Source organism: Anolis carolinensis, chromosome 1, assembly GCF_035594765.1.
Source record: "Anolis carolinensis isolate JA03-04 chromosome 1, rAnoCar3.1.pri, whole genome shotgun sequence".
Classification (NCBI taxonomy): Eukaryota; Metazoa; Chordata; class Lepidosauria; order Squamata; family Dactyloidae; genus Anolis; species Anolis carolinensis.
This window is the reverse complement of record NC_085841.1, coordinates 36074414-36093547: the sequence shown is the minus strand read 5'-3', so window position 1 is coordinate 36093547 and position 19134 is coordinate 36074414. Positions and strand designations below refer to the sequence as shown.

The window sequence follows — 19134 nt, the reverse complement described above, 5'->3', positions numbered from 1 at the left end:
TTACACTGAATACAGAAATGCATCTACACTGTACAATGGATGCAGTTCCATGCCTTTGTCAGGGCTCAATCCTTATAGGAATCATGGGAGATGCGGTTTGGTGAGGCACTGGCACTCTTAGCAGAGAAAGCTAGTAAAACTACAACTCCTGGATTCCATAGTCTTGAGCCATTGTGGTTAAAGAGGTGTCAAACTGCATTCATTCTACAGAGTAGATGCACCTGGGGGTACATCAACACTGTAGAATGAATACAGTTTATCATTTTAACTGCCACAGATCAAGGCTACAGTATCATGGGAATTGTAAGTTGTACAAAATCTTTAACCTTCTCTGCTAAAGGATGTGGATGCCTCACCAAACTACAAAACCCAGGATTTTATAGCATTGAGCAATGGTAGTTAAAGTGGCATCAAACTGAATTCATTATATAGTGCAGGTGTATGCTTTGTGTGTATATCATGTACTTGTTGGAACTTGGCTTCTGCGCCTTTATCTGGGAGAACTCTTTACCAGAACTGGTCTTAGAACAAGTATTTCAAGTACAAGCAGACAAACTATTTTCCACTGTTTGATGGCATGTTTTAGAAATACTAAATGGCCAATGCAGTTGGAGGAAGGGACCAGTCTGATTTTGCTGAATTCAGTCCCATTTCCCCGAAATCTATATTAATGCCCTCTTTTGAGCAATTAGCAAGTTGTACTCAGAAGCTCAGCAGTACAATTATTCCCTTATTTCATGACTGTCTTTGGGGAATTAACATTAAAGCCTCTGGCTAGGTATTAACCAGAGGTAGGCAGGAGAAAACTCTGTCAAAGGTCATAGATATGTTACAGAAGTGCACTAATTTCAGCTCACTTTCATCAATGGAAATAAAGCTGGTTGTAAAAGTGTATTCAGATCAATGTATTTTATAAAAATGTTACAGCTAGATTTTTTTAGTTCTCTTACATCCTGACAAAATCGTGAAAGAATATTCATTTCCTCAATGACTGTCAAATTGTGGCCCTTTTCATTATCCTCATTGACTGAAAATAAGAAAACTGCCATTTTTATATTGAAACAGAACAATATAAGTCATTAGATCCTAGTTAACAATGCAACCTTATGTTTACAAAGAAATAAGTCATACGGGATGTTAGGAAAATAATACAACTGTACTCTTGATCTCTTTTCATAGTATGTTTTCCTAAAAATGGCAATGAAAATAAAGGACACAATATTTTTGACAAGTTGGTAAGTTATAAAAAAGTCTGTTATATGTAAACTAAGTTTACCAGTAGTAATTATATGGAAAAACACTTGTGATAGAAAAAAATCAGAGCATTTATAAAACATTTCAGTCAGTGATTTTGATTCTTTATAAAGGTATTATAAACAGAGGCATTTATTGCAAAAAATATGTATTTAAAGTGATGTACAAATTATATCTTGAAATTGAGAGAGCTTTGTGTGATACTGCATTTGTTCATTATGGTAATATATAGAGCAGAAGAAAATACAATGAATTAAGGTGTGGATGCGGTACATACATTACTGTAAAAACCTGAAATCATCACGTGCAATCAAATCACAGTGCTATTTATTCCTGAGTGATGAGGCTGGAACCAAAGTGCCCCAGACGATAACAACAACAACAAAAAGATCGCTGATTTGCTTATTTCCTAGTGCCCAATTTCTTTCTATTCCTGGTAAGCTTCTATTATTTGTAAGAAGGAACAGTTGAATTCTGAAAGGGGACTGTTCCAGTTTCTGATTACTATGTACAAAAAGTGTGCGTATTGTGACAATAACAATGCTCCAAACCCTCAAGATCATATCATTCTGTACAACAATACTTTTCAGTAAAATACTGTTGACTGCAAAATATGAAATATCAATTGAAAAGACAACACAGCTATCACAAAAAGGCATTTAGAATATACAAATGCAATTTCCATTTGGCAGGCAGCTCCATCACCAGCTTATCTTGTACACGAGGTCACCAACTTGAATTGTTCCTGTTTTGTCAATTCCAAAGTACCATCCAAAGAGAGGATGTGACTTGTATATATGCTGCTCAGAAGGATCACATAGGCGGTAACTGTAGAGAAAGTTACATTGCAGTAAGTCACCTAAACAGTAGTCCAATACGCTTATTTTCAAAGAACCACTTAAGAAAGTGTACTTATTGTAAGGATCTGGTGTATACAGTGTTTGTAATTACTTTAAAAAAACTCTATTAAGAATTTTTAAAAAACAAATTACATAACTGGGTTACTGTGAGTCTCTCGGGCTGTATGGCAATGTTCCAGAAGCTTTCTCCTGACATTTTACCCACATCTGTGGCAGGTATCCTCAGAGGTTGTCAGGTATGTTGGAAAGCAGGCAAGGAAGGTTTATATATTTGTGTAAGGTCCAGGGTGGGAGAAAGAACTTTTGTCTGTTGGAAGCAGGTGTGGATGATGTAATTAATCACCTTGATTACTTGGCAAATTTGTTGACTCATTATCTCAATTTTGTGTTTTCTGGAGCCAGTGGATTTTCTGTTCTGTGTATAGTAAGCTTTATTCAGAAATAGATTAATTCCTTCTTTTATTCTGATAAACGTGCTTCTCCTTCACCCCCTAACCAATAAAATGCACAGCTATTTCTTATATCATTCTAGAAAAACAGGTATGTAGCCATGACTACCTATAATTTTTTTTTCATAGTAACGCCTATTTTAAAAGCTATAGAACATCACAAGAAAAACTTAAAATATTTGTTACCTTTTCAAGGTTTCAAGAGGCTCTTTTCTGTCCATAATTCCAGTATCTGGATCAATAGTAGTAAAAATACACCTAAAAAGATAATGCAGGATGAAATAATAGTAACATCAAATATTTTTAAAATATGTATACCTTCAAACACAATCCAAGGTGCTTACCTGGGGCAGGCCATTGCCCCCTTCATTTCTACATCACCGATTACAATCTCATCCCAAGTATCCTACAGAAATATAGAAAAATAAAATTTTGTATTCGGACTATTTCATATTGGCATTGCACAATTCTACTACATAGAAACCTTGCTCAAGTTTGAATTCAAAGATAGAAGAATCTTCCAGCATCAGCAATGGAAATACTGTACCACAAGACAGATAGAAGGTGGAATAACAATTACTTGAATGGCTCAGTTCATGGCTGTATTAGAAAAATATTAAACTGTAATATCTAAAATGGTTTGGAAATATCTAAAGAGGAAAAATGGCCTTTAGTTAGTATACTGAACTAACTTCCTTATACAGAAATAAAAATAAGAATGTTGAAACGAAAGTTGGCTATGCTGTTACTCAAGGCAATCTGTTGCCTGATATCTTCTTTCTGACCAAAGAAAACTAAGAAGAAAATCTACGGTGATACTTGAACATTTACTGTAAATGAACAATAGCACTAAAGTTCTTCTATAAAACATCTCATACTCAAGTCTGTTAGTATTCACTTAAATTAGATATTCTCCCCATTCTACAAAAATTGAAAGATACATTTTAGGAAAATTAGTTCAGCAGTAATGTTATGTACTCAAGTTACAATCAAATAAGGAACAAAAGTAGCTTTGTATATTCATAGCTTCTTGAAGACAGTACCATTCTTTTTGTCATTTACATAAATTTTGCAATGAGATGTTCAATTTTTTATAAATAAAGCTGTCACTCACATGAAATAACTTAGTTATTGTGTTTTTGAAATGTTATATATTACCTCCTCATGAGGACCACAACCTGTGACCAAAATGTTTGGCCTGAAGTTACGCATCTGAACTTTCTTATCCAGTCGGGAATTTAGGTCTTCTAAAGAAGCTTCGGAGAGGACCATAACTGGGCCAAGGTCAGGATAGGCAATCTAGAACATACATTCAGTAGAGTGAGTACTGTAAAACCATCCAAAGAAAATACATCAAAATCAGTGATGATCAACTAGTAGCCAAGATTGAACCGAAGCCCTCAGAATACTCGGATATATCCTCTAGCTAGCCAACACATCAAATTTTAATTAGAAGTTACTAAAATATTTTCCTAAATTTCTGAAAGCTAGATGTAAACATATTCCATGTATTTTAACCATACATATACAGCACAAACTCCTTAAAATCATTTGTACATGGATAATAAACATAAAATGGATGTCACTCCAAAGGTAACATAACAAATCAGTTTTTTTGTTCCAAAAAACTTTGACTAACACAGGGTGCCGATTAACACAAAATTGTTTTCTGACCTTATCACTTGATCGAAAAGGATCCACTAAATCTTTTGACTTCCTTGGAGTCATGTTTGGTTCAAAGTGAACCAAACGATATGATTCTGATTTCAGGAAGGCTGTGATCCATTGAGCTGCCTCTTCGCCACAATCTCTGCCTTGGATATCAGTGCCAAAGATTCTGAAAAAAATTGAGAGAGGCATTTGTTGTGATCTCTGCTAGGTTGCTATAATTAAAATGTAAAATGACTGAGAAAATAGTTTAAATTACAGCAAATATTTACTTACTTAAAAAGCATTTTGAGTTTATAGGACAAATCCTCAACATATTATGTTTATGTTTATGAGAAGGAATTATAAGTTTCTGAGTAACAATCAAAACACTAAAATACTTGTTTCATCTTAAGTAGAGGAACCCCTGATGGCGCAATGGGGTAAAACTTTGTGCCGGCAGGACTGCTGACTTGAAAGGTTGGGTTGCTGACCTGAAGATTGCCGGTCCGAATTCAACCCAGGAAGGGCGCAGATGAGCTCCTTCTGTCAGCTCCAGCTCCATGCGGGGACATGAGAGAAGCCTCCCATAAGAATGGTAAAACGTCAAAAAAAAATCCGGGCATCTCCTGGGCAACATCCTTGCAGACAGCCAATTCTCTCACACCAGAAGCAACTTGCAGTTTCTCAAGTAACTCCTGACACACACAAACCAAGTAGCTCTGGATTAAGAAGCACATTAGATGTTACATCTGTAAGTGAATGCCCAACTCTATTTTGTTGTTGTTGTTATTTATCCCTGGTTGACACAATGCAGAGTTATGTTGGCTTTGAGCCATTATATTATACTGATAAATCAAGGTTAAACTGTGGTCTTGTAAAACTGCTTGATTTTTTTTTTCACGCGGACTGTTGACACGCCAGATGTCACCTCTTCTATATTTCTTCCAAAGTGGAATCCTGCTGCCTATGTGGATGGGGTGAGAGGACAGAATGGAAGTGCTTTTGATGATGATGACGATGATGCATTTGTGACCTACCTCTCCTAACAGTTTGAGGCAGTGTACAACACAGTCAAAACATATCAACATACATTTAACCTTTTGCCTCAAAGTGCTTTGGACCTGGCCTGTGAAAGTTTTTTGCATAACACACAAACCTCCCATTGAGTCAAATTGTCTTTCTTCATGCAAACTGAAAACCTACTCCATATGCTCTTGCATAAGTTTAGAGAAAAAAAGGTTAATTTATCCACAGGTCAAAGCAAGTATTGTACCTTAACTCTTACCATAAAAGAAACAATTCCCTTATCTAAGAAAATTGGTGAAAGGCAAGAACTTAGTCTGTCCCAGGAAAACCTAAAATAGACACCAACCTGCTCCTCTTTCTGATATGGCATTGACTTGTGGGTATTTTGAATTTCTGGGTAAGGAAATAGCAGCAACCAGGGGCAGCTGACCCCAAGGTGTCATTTAGTGTCCTCCTCTCCCTGCAGAATGACCCTCAATTTATCCAAAGGGCATATCAAAATCCATGACTTTGGCTCCCAAAACTTGCCCTTGAGTTATACATGTATAAACAATACTCCAAGTTATGAGCCAATCAGAATAAAGACCACAGCAGAAGGCAAAAGGCTGCAGACATACAAACACAAAGGTATCTGGATTGTATCCAGCATACCTCTAATTTGTTCCTGTTTGATATTGGTCAGAAAGAAGAAGCACTGCCATACAAGCTGGCACAGAAGTTTAAAAGTAAAGAAGAAAAGGCTACAGGATGATCTTACAAGAGCTGCAGGTTCCAATCCCTGACACAGAGGCAAAACAGATATAAGCCCAACTTTTCATCTGTTATGTCACTGAATATGAATTTGCTTCACTCGAATCCTCTTGTTAGTATTGCCAAAGGCAGCCAAGGAAGTTAAAAAAGATGACCTATAATTTCCATTAATGCTAACAGCGTATAACTTGTCTCATTGCAATACAAGAAGAAAAAATGTAAATACTGGCTGGCAGTACCTGCAATTGTGCACAGAATTTTTGATTGACAGAGTGGCAGGAATATGAAGATCTTCCATTTCTGGAGCCCTCAGATTTAAACAACCATTTTCATTGGTGATAGAAATCAATACCAGCCGAGGCTCCTGCCGAGCAGTCACCATGTGGCCATCTTCCTTTATTACAAGCCAACACCTGAATTTTTAAAAAAAGATCAGACATCACTGAATGTTTTTGAAAATGAACTCATCTTTATAGAATGTAACTTTGACAATTTTCATCAAATTAGGAGACCAATCAAGTTACAATACAAAACAGTTATTAGTACATTCTAACACCTGAGGACTCCTGTAGAGGGCTCCTGTAGACTTAACAGGTACATTAGGTTTCTTGAGATCATTCTGAATGAAATGAACAGTCTTGATAACTTTTCCTTCTTTACACTAAATTGACTGGCCCCATCCATGAGATACACTGGTATTATAGAATATTACTGTGTGTCTTGCTGCGTAATTTATGGTAACCCTAATATAAACCTAACACCAGGTTTCATTGGCAAGATTCAGAGGAATTTTGCCATTATCCCCCACTGAGAAGGTGTGACTTATCCAGTGTCACCCAGTGTAATTCCATGGCCAAGTGGGAGTTCAAATACTGCTCTCCTGGTATCCTAGAACAGAGATGGATACTCTCTCTCTGTGTTTCTCTCTACATAATACTGTATCTGTATGTGTATGTATGTGTGTGTGTGTGTGTGCGCACGCACACACACACACACACATTTATATTATATTATATTATATTTTTCTATCCCACCTCCATCTCCCTGAAGGGACTTGGGGCAGCTTACACGGGGACAAGCCCAATTCAACGAAGATTAAAACCAAACACAGATTAAAACATATCTCAATAAAATCAACAACATTACAACAAGACAACAACATAAAATAGCATCATCAACAGCCAGTCTGGGCAGTAATGGGTACTGAAATTCGGGGGGAAGGGAATGGTGCAATAGAATTTCAGAACAGGGCTGGTGGAGAAGAATGCAAGGGCCAATAATAAATTAGAAATAAAAGAGCAATGTCAGTTTAAAATGCTAAACCTATAGGAGGAAGGACCAGGGATAAACTGTGGGACCTGATGGTAGATGCAGTTGGGGGCTGAATATCTTGTGAACTGCTTAATCGAAAGCACAACTGAACGGCCATGTTTTCAGCTCTTTACGGAATGTGGACAATGTGGGTGCCAATCTAGGACTCTAGGAGACCAAGATTCATATTCCCTCTTTGACCATATAAATCTACTGGGTATCTTTGTGTAAGCCACACTTTCTCAGCCTCAGAGACATAAAATGGCAATCCCACTCCCCAAATCTGGCCAAGAACAATTCATGATAAAATCACATTAGTGTCAACATAAATTGAAAATAACTTGAAGACAGACAACAACAGCAAGAAATTATCATGTTGTGACCATCTTTTCCAACATCTCACAAATGTCAGAATATTCCATGTGGAACAGACCCAATGTTATGGATTAAAAGACATCGTACAGCTGTTTTATCTTTCCCTTCCCAAATAATTTTCTTTTTAATGAATAAAGATGGCAGTAAAAACCAGAGGATTACAAATTCAGTGAACTTATTAATAAAAAGTCTAATCTGGAAACTGCTTATATGTTGCCTCATGATACACAACTGAGTCACAGTCTATCTCCATATCATAGGTAGTGTGTAGCAACCCGAGTAACATACAATAGATGCAAGGGTGGGAAGGGATTTTCCAGTTTTGTTGGTGCCTGTAACAGCACTTGAATTTCAGCTGTAACAATTACCTTGGGACGTTTACTGCCATGAGATGAGAAATATTATCTGCCAACTCCAGTTTATCATAAAATCTTTCAAAAAGGGGGGAAACATGCTTATAGTAGCAATTGTAGAGGAGGATTGGGAAACCCTGGCCTTTGCTACAATGTTTCCCCATTATTCCTCTTTGTTGACAATAATAGTTAGGGCTTGAGGAAATCATAGAATGCAACTATACTGTAGCATTAATTCAGTTTGACACAACTTTTACTGCCATGGCTCAATGCTATAGAAACATGGGAGCTGCAGTTTTGCAAAGTCTTTAGTATTCCCTGCCAAAGACTGCTGGTGCCTCACCAAACTATAACTCCCATGATTCCATAGCATTTAGCCATCACAGTTAAGTGGAATTAAATCATTATTTCTACAGTGTAGATGAATACCTAGTCCAACAACCTCTGAAATTCCACACTTTCCCTAACACTAGCATGTTAGTTAGAAAAGTATTTTTCTGGAACAGAGTTCACAGTCTGGCAAATGAACAACAAAAAGGTCTTGGCAGCCCCTAAAGTTGCATGTAACAGTTACAGTTATGTAACAGGAAAGGAGAAAGTTCAGTGATAATGAGATATCCATATTCAAAAAGCTAAAGAAGAGCAGTAAAAGGAGGAAAGGCTAATGCACCATTCAATCCCACAATTTGTTTATTCAAAGGGAGGAGAAATCAAGGGAATGAAAAAACAATGAGCCTAATCAGGTTCTTTTTTACATCAAATTTTCATCTGCCTTTCAAGTGCACAAACCTAGATGAAAGTGCAACCGAAAAGCAATGGCAACTATGATAGGGTCAGGATAAACAGGAATCAGCTTGAAGGACTACCAATAAATATAGCATGTTCCTAAGCATATTTACTCACTGAATTCATTACCACAACCTTTTTCCCCGGCCAGCATTCAGAGAACTTTAACCTAATTTCATAATCCATACTCTAGAAAAAGTGTGGAATAGAAAGTCGTTTAGGAATGCAGGCACATTTGCTCCACAATAAGAGACTTCTACTCAGTACCTGCAAATAAAACTTAGTTGGTTCTATTTCCTTGGAATGGCAAAAAGCCACCTTTCTATCATTATTTATTCCACAAAAACCTTCTTCATTCGTTCAGTCGCTTCCAACTCTTCGTGACCTCATGGACCAGTCCACGCCAGAGCTCCCTGTCGGCCGTCTGCCCCCAGTTCCTTCAAGGTCAAGCCAGTCACTTCAAGGATACCATCCATCCATCTCGCCCTTGGTCGGCCTCTCTTCCTTTTTCCTTCCATTTTCCCCAGCATCATGATCTTTTCCAAGATCCAAAAATGTTAAGAAGGGAAAAAAGGAATAGCTGCACAATGCCTTTTGGTTGATAGAACTAGAAGCAATTTGTCTAAAAGTATCTGATGTCTCAAGGAGCCCCCAGTGGCACAGTGGATTAAACCGCTGAGCTGCTAAACGTGTTGATCAAAAGGTTAGTGGTTCGAATCAAGGGAGCGGGGTGAGCTCCTGCTGTTAGCCCCAGCTTCTGCCAACCTAACAGTTCAAAACATGCAAATGTCAGTAGATCAATAGATACTGCTCTGGAAGGAAGCTAACAGTGCTCCATGCAGTCATGCTGGCCACATGACTTTGGAGGTGTCTACAGACAATGCCAGCTCTTCAGCACCAACCCCCAGAGTTGGACACGACTAGGTTTAATGTCAGATGAAAACCTTCAACCAAAAATCTGATGTCTCTACTGCAGCATCTACAACTCTCTGCATGTGTCACAAGATGTAACTTTTACTTCCAGTTTCTTTTCAGGAAAACATTCATAAGATTGAAGACAAAGTCTTTGGTCTCATGTATAATCTTACATCAAACACTTTACATGCTACGATCCTGTGCACAGTTTCTTGGTACAGTGGCTGCATTTACACTGTAGAATTAATGCAGTTTGACAGTTATTTTCCCCCATTTCCCTACATCCTGAGTAAACCAAAGTGTGTCTGCTCAAAGGTAAACTCCCAAGTTAATATGGGGTGCCTCCCTGCAAACACAACCGGGCATCCCCTAGGTAACGTCTCTGTAGATGGCCAATTCTCTCACACCAGAAGCGATTAGCAGTATGTTCTCAAATCGCTTCTGACATGATAAAAAAGCAAACAAGGGGTGAATTTACACTGTGAAATTACTGTTGTTTGATACTACATAACTGCCATGACTGAATGCTATGGAATCTTGAGAGCTGTAGTCTGGTGAGGTATTAGAACTCTTTGGCAGAGAAGGCTGAATACTTTGTAAAATTACAACTCCCTTAAATCCTTTATTTACTTATTTAATTGTATTACTCTACTCCCAACCTCAGGCTCCACCCTTTCCTTTGGACATACTCTTTGTACAACAAACTACAGAAATTACATTTGAAATATCAGTCTTAATTTCAGTTTTTCCACTCCACGTCTTAATGCATTATCTAAGTAATTCCTAACTGGATCCTACATACTCTTAAATGATTATAACATTTTCTATTTTTACCTATACTGTTCAATTTACAAGTTGTTGTTTCCACATTGATCATATTAACTCTAGAATTGTACCAATTTGTCAGTGTCTAGTTTGTTTTCTCTTTCCAACCCCTCACCAAAACAGTTTCAGCACAAACTATTATTAATTTGGCAACTTTCTTTCCTTTGGCACATTATAAACTCCTGGTATCCTTGCATGTCATACATTTCTATTGGCTATTCTTATTGGAAGATTTCACAGTCTATGAATTTCTCCTTCAATCAACTCTCTTCAATCCTCAATTTCTGGCTCTGTAGCAGAGCCTGTGTAGAGTGACCAGACATAGGCCTACTTGGGCCCTCCCTCCAAGTGATTTGGACTTCAACTCACACAATTCCTAACAGCCGACTGGTTGTGTTGTCAAAGGCTTTCATGACCAGAATAACTAGGTTGCTGTGAATTTTTGTTCCAGAAGCATTCTCTCCTAACGTTTTGTCCACATCTATGGGAGATATCCTCAGTGATTGTGAAGTATATTGGAAAGTAGGCAATGAAGGTTTATATATCTGTGGAAGGTCCAGGGTGGAAGGCACCACAAACATCAGAAAAGCTGCAAGGCCAAGAGCAAGCCATGAGAGTAAAGACAAAGATTCACCCATAGGAAAAGTGTTATTCCCATACATTACGGGAACCACTGACCACATAGGGAAGCTGATGAAGAAACGCAACCTACAAACTATCTACAGACTTACTAAGAAAATCCAACAAATGCTACGGTCAGCGAAGGACAAGAGGGGTCCTCTCACCTCTGCAGGAGTCTACCATATACCATGCAGCTGTGGACAAGTCTACATAGGGACCACCCAACGCAGCGCCCAAACACGAGTCAAAGAACATGAAAAGCACTGCAGACTAACTCAACCAGAGAAGTCAGCCATAGCAGAACACTTGATGAACTAACCTGGACACAGCATATTATTGGAGAACACAGAAATGCTGGAGCACTCTCACAACCCCCATGTCAGACCACACCAATAGTTCTCAACTTTTCCAATGCCGCAACCCCTCAGTACAGTTCCTCATTTTTGCTGCTACTTCATAACTGTAATTTTGGTACTGTTATGAATCGTAATGTAAATTTTTGATATGCAGGATGTATTTTCATTCACTGACCAAATTTGGCACAAATACCCAACACGCCCAAATTTGAATACTGGTGGGGTTGGGGAGGGGGTTGTAGTTGTAGTTACTGGTATTTATAGTTAACCGCTCTAGCAACCACTATGTCAGACTACACAGAGAAGCCACTGAAATCCACAAGCAGGTGGACAATTTCAACAGGAAGGAGGAAACCATGAAAATGAACAAAATCTGGCAACAAATAAAAATTCAAAAATCAGGACAGTAAATAAAGATCAGCACTCAAAAACAGGGGAATTCCAGACATGAAACAATCAAGGCCAACTTTCAACAAAGGATTCCCCTGGAAGCAGTCAGGCTTTAAAGCTACAAGGCTTTTCAAGGCTAATCAAAGCGATTAATTGCCACATCCACACTTGCGTCCAAAAGAAAAGAGTTCTTTCTCCCACCCTGGACCTTCCACAGATATATAAACCTCCCTTGCCTAGTTTACAATATACAGTAGAGTCTCACTTATCCAACACTCGCTTATCCAATGTTCTGGATTATCCAACGCATTTTTGTAGACAATGTTTTCAATACATCATGATATTTTGGTACTAAATTTGTAAATACAGTAATTACTACATAGCATTACCATGTATTGAACTACTTTTTCTGTCAATTTTTTTTGTATAGCATGATGTTTTGGTGCTTAATTTGTAAAATCATAACCTAATTTGATGTTTAATAGGCTTTTCCTTAATCTCTCCTTATTATCCAACATATTCACTTATTTTGCCGGCCCGTTTATGTTGGATAAGTGAGACTCTACTGTAGCTCACAACCTGTGAGGATGCTTGCCATAGATGCGGGCAAAACGTCAGGAGAGAATGCTTCTGGAACATGGCCATACAGCCAGGAAAACTCACAGTAACCTAGCCAACGGCTGTTAGGAATCGTGGAAGTCCAAAACACCTGGAGGGAGGGCCCAAGTCGGCCCAGGCCTGGCTGAAGGCGAAGGGCGGGCTCACCTGTCGCGCAGGTCGCCGCTGCGGAGGCCCAGCTCGGTCACCTGGGCCCGCTCCACCGCCACTCCGCGGCAGGACTTGATCGGGTACACGAACAGGCCCGACACGGTGCCCACGGGCCTCAGCGTGGGCGGCCGGCTCCGCGGGACTCTCCTCCAGCGCCACCAAGCCAGGCCCAGGGCAGCTAGGGCAGCCAAGGCGGCAGCCAAAGGCAGAGGGCTATAGAAGCCCATGGCGGGAGAATACGAACAAGCCTCGCCCGGCCAAGGCGGGAGGTTTTATTAGGGAAGGAGGAGGCGGCGCCCGCCCGGCCTCTGAGGAGGAGGGAGGGAGTCACAAACGCCTGGGAGGTTTCCTCTCTCACATAAGGGATGCGGACCAATTCCCCCAGTCCTGGGCAAACTTCCGCCCTTCAGGTGTATTGGACTTCAACTCCCACCTTTTGGAATTGAAATCCAAAACACCTGGAGGGAGGGCCCAAGTTTGCCCCTGCCTGCTCTAGTCTAACCCTTTCCAATGCCTTCCCAGGAGAAAATGAATAATAGAATCCTACAGTTGGGAGAGACCTCGTGGGCCATCCAGTCCAACCCCCTGCCAAGAAGCAGGTAAATCCACATTCAAAGCACCCCTGACATATGGCCATCCAGTCTCTGTTTAAAAGCCTCCAAAGAACGAGCCTCCGCCACACTCCAGGGCAGAGAGTTCCATTGCTGAACAGCTCTCACAGTTAAGGAGTTCTTCTAATGTTCATGTGTAATCTCCTTTCCTGTAAGGAAAGTCATTGTTCTGCATCCCAGTCTCCAGGACAGCAGAAAACAAGCTTTCTCCTGCCTCTCTATGACTTCCCCTCACATATTTATACATGGCCATCATGTCTCCTCAGCCTTCTCTTCTGCAGGCTAAATAAGCCGCTCCTCATAGGGCTTGTTCTCCAGACCCTTGATCATTTTAGTTGCCCTCCTTTGGACACTTTCCAGTTGTCAACATCTCCTTTCAGTTGCAGTGCCCAGAATTGGACACAGTGTGATTCCAGATGTGTTCTAACCAAGGCAGAACAGAGGGGGAGCATGACTTCCCTGGATCTAGACACTATGATGTACTCCTATTTTATGCAGGTCAAAATCCCATTGGCTTTTTAACTGCCACATCGCATTGTTGGTTCATATTTAACTTGTCCACGAGGACTCCAAAATCTTTTTCACATGTCGAACCAGGCATCCCCCATTCTGTATCTTTGAATTTCATTTTTTCTGCCTAAGTGGAGTATCTTGCATTTGGCCCTGTTGAAGTTCTTTTTGTTAGTTTTGGCCCATCTCTCTGATCTGTTAAGATCATTTTTGGATTCTGCTCCTGTCTGCTGGAGTATTGGCTATCCCTCCCAATGAGTGTGGAGGGATGGTTGTGTTGTTTCTGTGATGGATGCTAGGGAAAGCATTGAATTTCGTTGTACAATAATAATAACATTATTCTATTTTCTGTTGGATTTTTTGCCTTTTAATTCTGTTGATGCTGATGCTGCTTTTTATTTTGCTAAGGCTGCATATTATTATTATTATTATTATTATTATTATTATTAATAATAATAATAATAATAATAATAATAATACACCCTTTTATCTCCCCTGGAGGGGACTCAAAGCGCCTGGCACATTATATGGCCCCTGTAATCTCTTCCAACCTTATTGTGATACTAAGTATCCCTTATTCCAAAAGCTTGGGATCAGAAGTGTTTTGGATTTTGCAATTTTTTTGGTATTATTATATTTATTTATACCTTACTTTATGTCTCCCGAAGGGGACTCAAAGCAGCTTAACATAAAGGCATCAGAATAACCATTTAAATATATATGAACATAAAAATAGGATTAAATATAACCTGTATTAAAACATTACCAGTTAAAAACCTTTAAAATACATTCAAAGTTAAAAACCACAGCACATCTTGAATTGATCTTAAACGCCATCTCCTGAAGAACCTCTCCTGAAGACCTCAAGGCAGGATCATACAAGGATATGTGGTCGGCCAAATAGCCTGGACCTGAGCTGTCTCGGCTCTAAAGGTCATAACCAGCACTTTGAATTGTGCCCAGAAGTAGAGCTGCTGCAATGGGGGTTGTCCACTCTCCACTGTCTATAAATGCACTCTCTTAGGACCCTTCTACACTGCCATATCAAATCCAGATTATCTGCTTTGAACTGGATTATATGGTAGTGTTGACTCATATAATCCAGTTTTAAGCAGATAATGTGGATTATCTGCTTTGATAATCTGGATTATATGGCAGTGTAGAAGGGGCCCCATATAATCCAGTTCAAAGTAGATAATGTGGATTATTTACTTTGATAATTGGGATTATATGGCAATGTAGAAGGGGCTGTAGAGCAAGACTGGGAACCACGTTTCCCTCCAGAAATTCTTGAACTCTTGCCATTCCTCACCATTTACTCCCTTGGCTTTGGCAGCTGGGAGGTATGCCCCTTCTACACTGCCATATAATCCAGTTCAAAGCAGATAATCTGGATTTTATCTGGTAGTGTAAACCCAGCCCTAGGGCCCTTCCACAGGGATTTCCTGCTTTGATATTCTGGGATATAGGGTTGTATGGAAGAGTCCTTAGAGAGTAAACACTCTGAACTCTTTTGGACCTGATGCCTACTAGAGTTGCCAGATGTTCCTCATTATAAATTGTGTCCTTTCCTACAAGGACAGAAAGCTTGTCCCTTGGCGACTGACAGGTGTACCTTATTTATTTATTTACAGTATTTATATTCTGCCCTTCTCACCCCGAAGGGGACTCAGGGCAGATCACATTATACACACATAGGGCAAACATTCAATGCCCATAAACACATCAGAGACCGATACAGACAGACACAGAGGCAATTTAACCTTCTCCTGAGAGGATTTCGATTCTGGCCACAGAGGGGAGCAGCTGCTTCATCATCCACTCTGATGGCACTTCCTCATTCCAAGTCGTAAATTAGTTAAACTTGCCTCCCCACTTTATAAGTGGTACCTTATTTCCTACTTGATAGATGCAACTATCTTTCGGGTTGCTAGGTCAGCAACAAGCAGGGCCTATTTTTTATTTTTAATTGATGGGTGCTCACCCCACCACAGGCTGGCCTTAAACTCATGACCTCATGGTCAGAGTGATTTATTGCAGCTGCTCAACAGCCTGCGCCACAGCCTGGCCCCAATATAAGCCCCTTAATATAAGGATGCTCACTATTTGAGGACTGGACAATGCTTCTTTTTATATAAACTGAATAAGATATCAAGCATGTCTATATCATGGGATGTGAACCTATCATAAAGAGAGAGGTTGGATGGCTATCTTTAACTAAGACTGCCATCTTGGCAGGGAGTTAGATTATATAATCTACTAGCTGTGCCCGGCCACGCGTTGCTGTGGCGAAGTATGGTGGTATGGGAAATAAAGTATTGAGAAATTGGTGGTAGTTAAGGTCAAGGGTAAAGGTTTTCCCCAGACATTAAGTCCAGTCGTGTCTTACTCTGGAGGTTGGTGCTCATCTCCATTTCTAAGCCGAAGAGCCGGCATTGTCCGTAGACTCCTCCAAGGTCATGTGGGATGACTACATGGAGCGGCGTTACCTTCCCGTTGGAGCAGTACCTATTGATGCACTCACATTTGCATGTTTTCGAACTTCTGGGTTGGCAGAAGCTGGGGCTAACAGTGGGGGCTCTCTCCGCTCCCCCAATTCAAACCTGTGGCCTTTCGGTCCAGAAGTTCAGCAGCTCAACGCTTTAACACGCTGCACCATCAGGGGATATTATTTCCTAAAGGTTGTGAATATACAATATTTCTGATTGGTTTTGTTTGTTTGTTGGAGGCAAGTATGAATGCTGCAATTAGGAAAAATGATTAGGATGTAATGGCCTTGCAGCTTTAAAGCCTGGCTGTTTCCTCCCTGAGTGATTTTTTTGTTGGGAGGTGTTAGCTGGCCCTGATTGTTTCCTGTCTGGAATTCCCTTGTTTTCAGAGTGGTGTTGTTTGCGATATTTTATGTGCTTCTACTGTCTGTGGCCCTGAGAAAACAGAGGATTTTCCAGACTTTGATGATGGGAATACTTTGTTGGGAGGTGTTAGCTGGCCCTGATTGTTTCCTGTCTGGAATTCCCTTGTTTTCAGAGTGGTGTTGTTTGCGATATTTTATGTGCTTCTACTGTCTGTGGCCCTGAGAAAACAGGATTTGCCAGACTTTGATGATGGGAATACTTTGTTGGGAGGTGTTAGCTGGCCCTGATTGTTTCCTGTGTGGAATTCCCGTTTATTTACTGTCCTGGTTTTAGAGATTATATTGTTCTGCATTATTCTATCCCAGTAATTATTTCATATTAAAGAAGAATCTCACTTATCCAACATTCGCTTATACAATGTTCTGGATTATCCAACGCAGTCTGCCTTTTCATAATCAATGTTTTTGTAGTCAGTGTTTTAAATTCATTGTGATATTTTAGTGGTAAATTTGTAAATACAGTACAGTAGAGTCTCACTTATCCAACATAAACGGGCCGGCAGAACGTTGGATAAGCGTGTCAGAACCCTGCTACTAGAGCCTGGATGTGGCTCTGAGTTTCAGGGTCACTGACATTGATAAGACACCTGCGTCCCAGGACTCGGAGGAGAAACGGCTGCTGGACTTGGCGGGGAATTTGCGCGGGGTTTTACTGAGCGGGAAGAGACTGTTCAAATGAGGGGGAGGGTATATAAAGGAGGGTTGGCCGGAGCCTCCCATTCTTGGCTTTTCTGATGTTCATGTTTCCTACAGTAAAAGTTCCTGGTGATACCACAGAGAGTCTCGTGTGTTCATTCAGGAGCGGCTGTGGTGAGCTGACACTAAGCCAAGAATACGGACACCATCCCGCTGTAGCGGTGAGGTGTAACATGCAAGTGGAGGATGAAGAGCTCTTGGGCGCCGGAGGAGGAAGGTCGGAAAGGGCCACTCCCGAGACGGACGCTGAGTTCCACCAGCTGGCGGCCCTGGCGTCATCCACCGCTTATGCCCAGCCAAATGGGGTAACCCAGAGGCGCGGAGTGGTGCGGGGAGACAGCACCGGAGGAGAGGAAGGTTCACCTTCCCCAGGCCCGCAAAAGATGGTGTTTCTGGAGGAGAGGATGTCGGCGATGGAGACCACCCTGGCAGTGATGTCGAGGGCGATGGAGCGCCTGGCGGTTTTGGCGGAGCCGGAGCGAGGAAGGGAACTCCGGGCTAGCTCAATGTGGGACGTGAGCATGGGAAGCAGCCAGGGCTTTGCAGACCTCCCAGCACCGAAGGGAAGGGAAATGCGAAAGGAGCCCGGTGCCCGGCCCAAGATCCAAATGAGCCTGACGCGGGTGGAGGAGAGTGACGACGAAGGGGAAAAGCCTCCGAGAATCCCGGCTACGCTCCCAACTGAGACCCTGGTGCCCCTGGCGAATGCCGGGCGTGGCACAGGGCCAAGAGAAACAGCAGCGGGGCCCACTGGCCCGCAAGGGGGCTTGCGACGGGCGGAGAATTGGGGATTGCCACCACAGGGACCCCTACCGAGACGAGAGGAACTAAGGATCGAGTTTGGGGGAGAGTCCTCTGAACTGGATTTTTTCCTGACCACGGTGAGGGGCTATATGGAGGACAATGCCCACACTTTTAGAACGGAATCCAGCCGGGTACGGGCCATTGGTGCAGTGTTGAAGAGGGGAGCGGCCAGCTGGTACGTTCAACTACACGCGCGGCGCGACCCATGTCTGGGGTCACTCCGACGCTTTATGGGGGCCCTGGAGACCCGTTTCCGAGATCCACTGGAGCAGATCCGGGCGAGGGAGGAGTTGAAGACCGTCTCCCAGGGGCAGAGGTCGGTATCTGAGTATGCGGAGGAGTTCCAATGCCTCGCTGAAAAGGTGCCGGAATGGTCTGCAGTGACAAAGATAGAACTCTTCAAAGAGGGGCTCAGGCGGGAGATCCTCTCCTGGGCGGTGCATCGTGATGAGCCTGACACACTGCGCGGATGGATTCAGCTGGCGGGGCGCATCGAGACATCGCTGGCCCAGGCGAGGAGGCACCGAGGAGGGCTACAGCAGCGGCCGCAGATGAAAGAGGGGAGCCGGAAGGAGGGATCAACCCCAGCCGGGAGGAGAACGGAGCCGACAGGGAACGTGAGCACCAGCAGGAGGGGCTGCTTCGTGTGCGGCCGTTTGGGCCACAGGGCTGCCGAGTGCTGGCAGAGAAAAGGGGAAGGCGGAGGCCCGCCCAAACCAAGAGCCGTGGCAGGGAAACGCGCCGAGGAAGAACCACCGATGAGGCACCACTCGGGGGGGTTGGTAAGTCAGGACAAAGCCATGATAGTGGTCCCCATTCAGCTGGAAAGTGGCAGCAAACAAGCAACCTGCAAAGCATTTGTGGATTGTGGATGTTCCAGGAACATCATCTCCCCTGAATTAGCCGAGGG

The 19134-nt window shown here is 41.9% G+C and overlaps 1 protein-coding gene across 2 annotated transcripts; it reads right to left on the bottom strand.

Moving 5' to 3' along the window:
* Nucleotides 1–1368: 1368 nt before the first annotated feature.
* Nucleotides 1369–13053, bottom strand: LOC100559831 (mitochondrial amidoxime reducing component 2). 2 transcript variants are annotated; one of them, XM_003216028.4, is made up of 7 exons: nt 12687–13049; nt 6229–6402; nt 4238–4400; nt 3722–3862; nt 2908–2969; nt 2750–2821; nt 1369–2082 (listed from the first exon to the last, which is right to left on the bottom strand). In XM_003216028.4, the coding sequence occupies exons 1-7, from the start codon at nt 12914–12916 to the stop codon at nt 1956–1958; spliced, it is 969 nt and encodes a 322-aa protein (XP_003216076.1). In that variant the 5' UTR covers nt 12917–13049; the 3' UTR covers nt 1369–1955. The 2 variants fall into 2 exon arrangements, with proteins under 2 accessions (XP_003216076.1, XP_008124074.1); XM_008125867.3 differs by lacking the exon at nt 6229–6402 and having other exon boundaries at nt 12687–13053.
* Between the last annotated feature and the right edge of the window lie 6081 nt (nt 13054–19134).

Excerpts from the sequence above, each read along its gene's own strand:
- LOC100559831 (XM_003216028.4), bottom strand. The coding sequence starts at position 12,916 with ATGGGCTTCTATAGCCCTCTGCCTTTGGCTGCCGCCTTGGCTGCCCTA. Across the intron at positions 3,863-4,237 it reads CTTTTCGATCAAGTGATAAG|ATTGCCTATCCTGACCTTGG; the intron begins GTCAGAAAACAA and ends TGTATGTTCTAG. Across the intron at positions 2,083-2,749 it reads CCTCTTGAAACCTTGAAAAG|TTACCGCCTATGTGATCCTT; the intron begins GTAACAAATATT and ends CTTTCTCTACAG.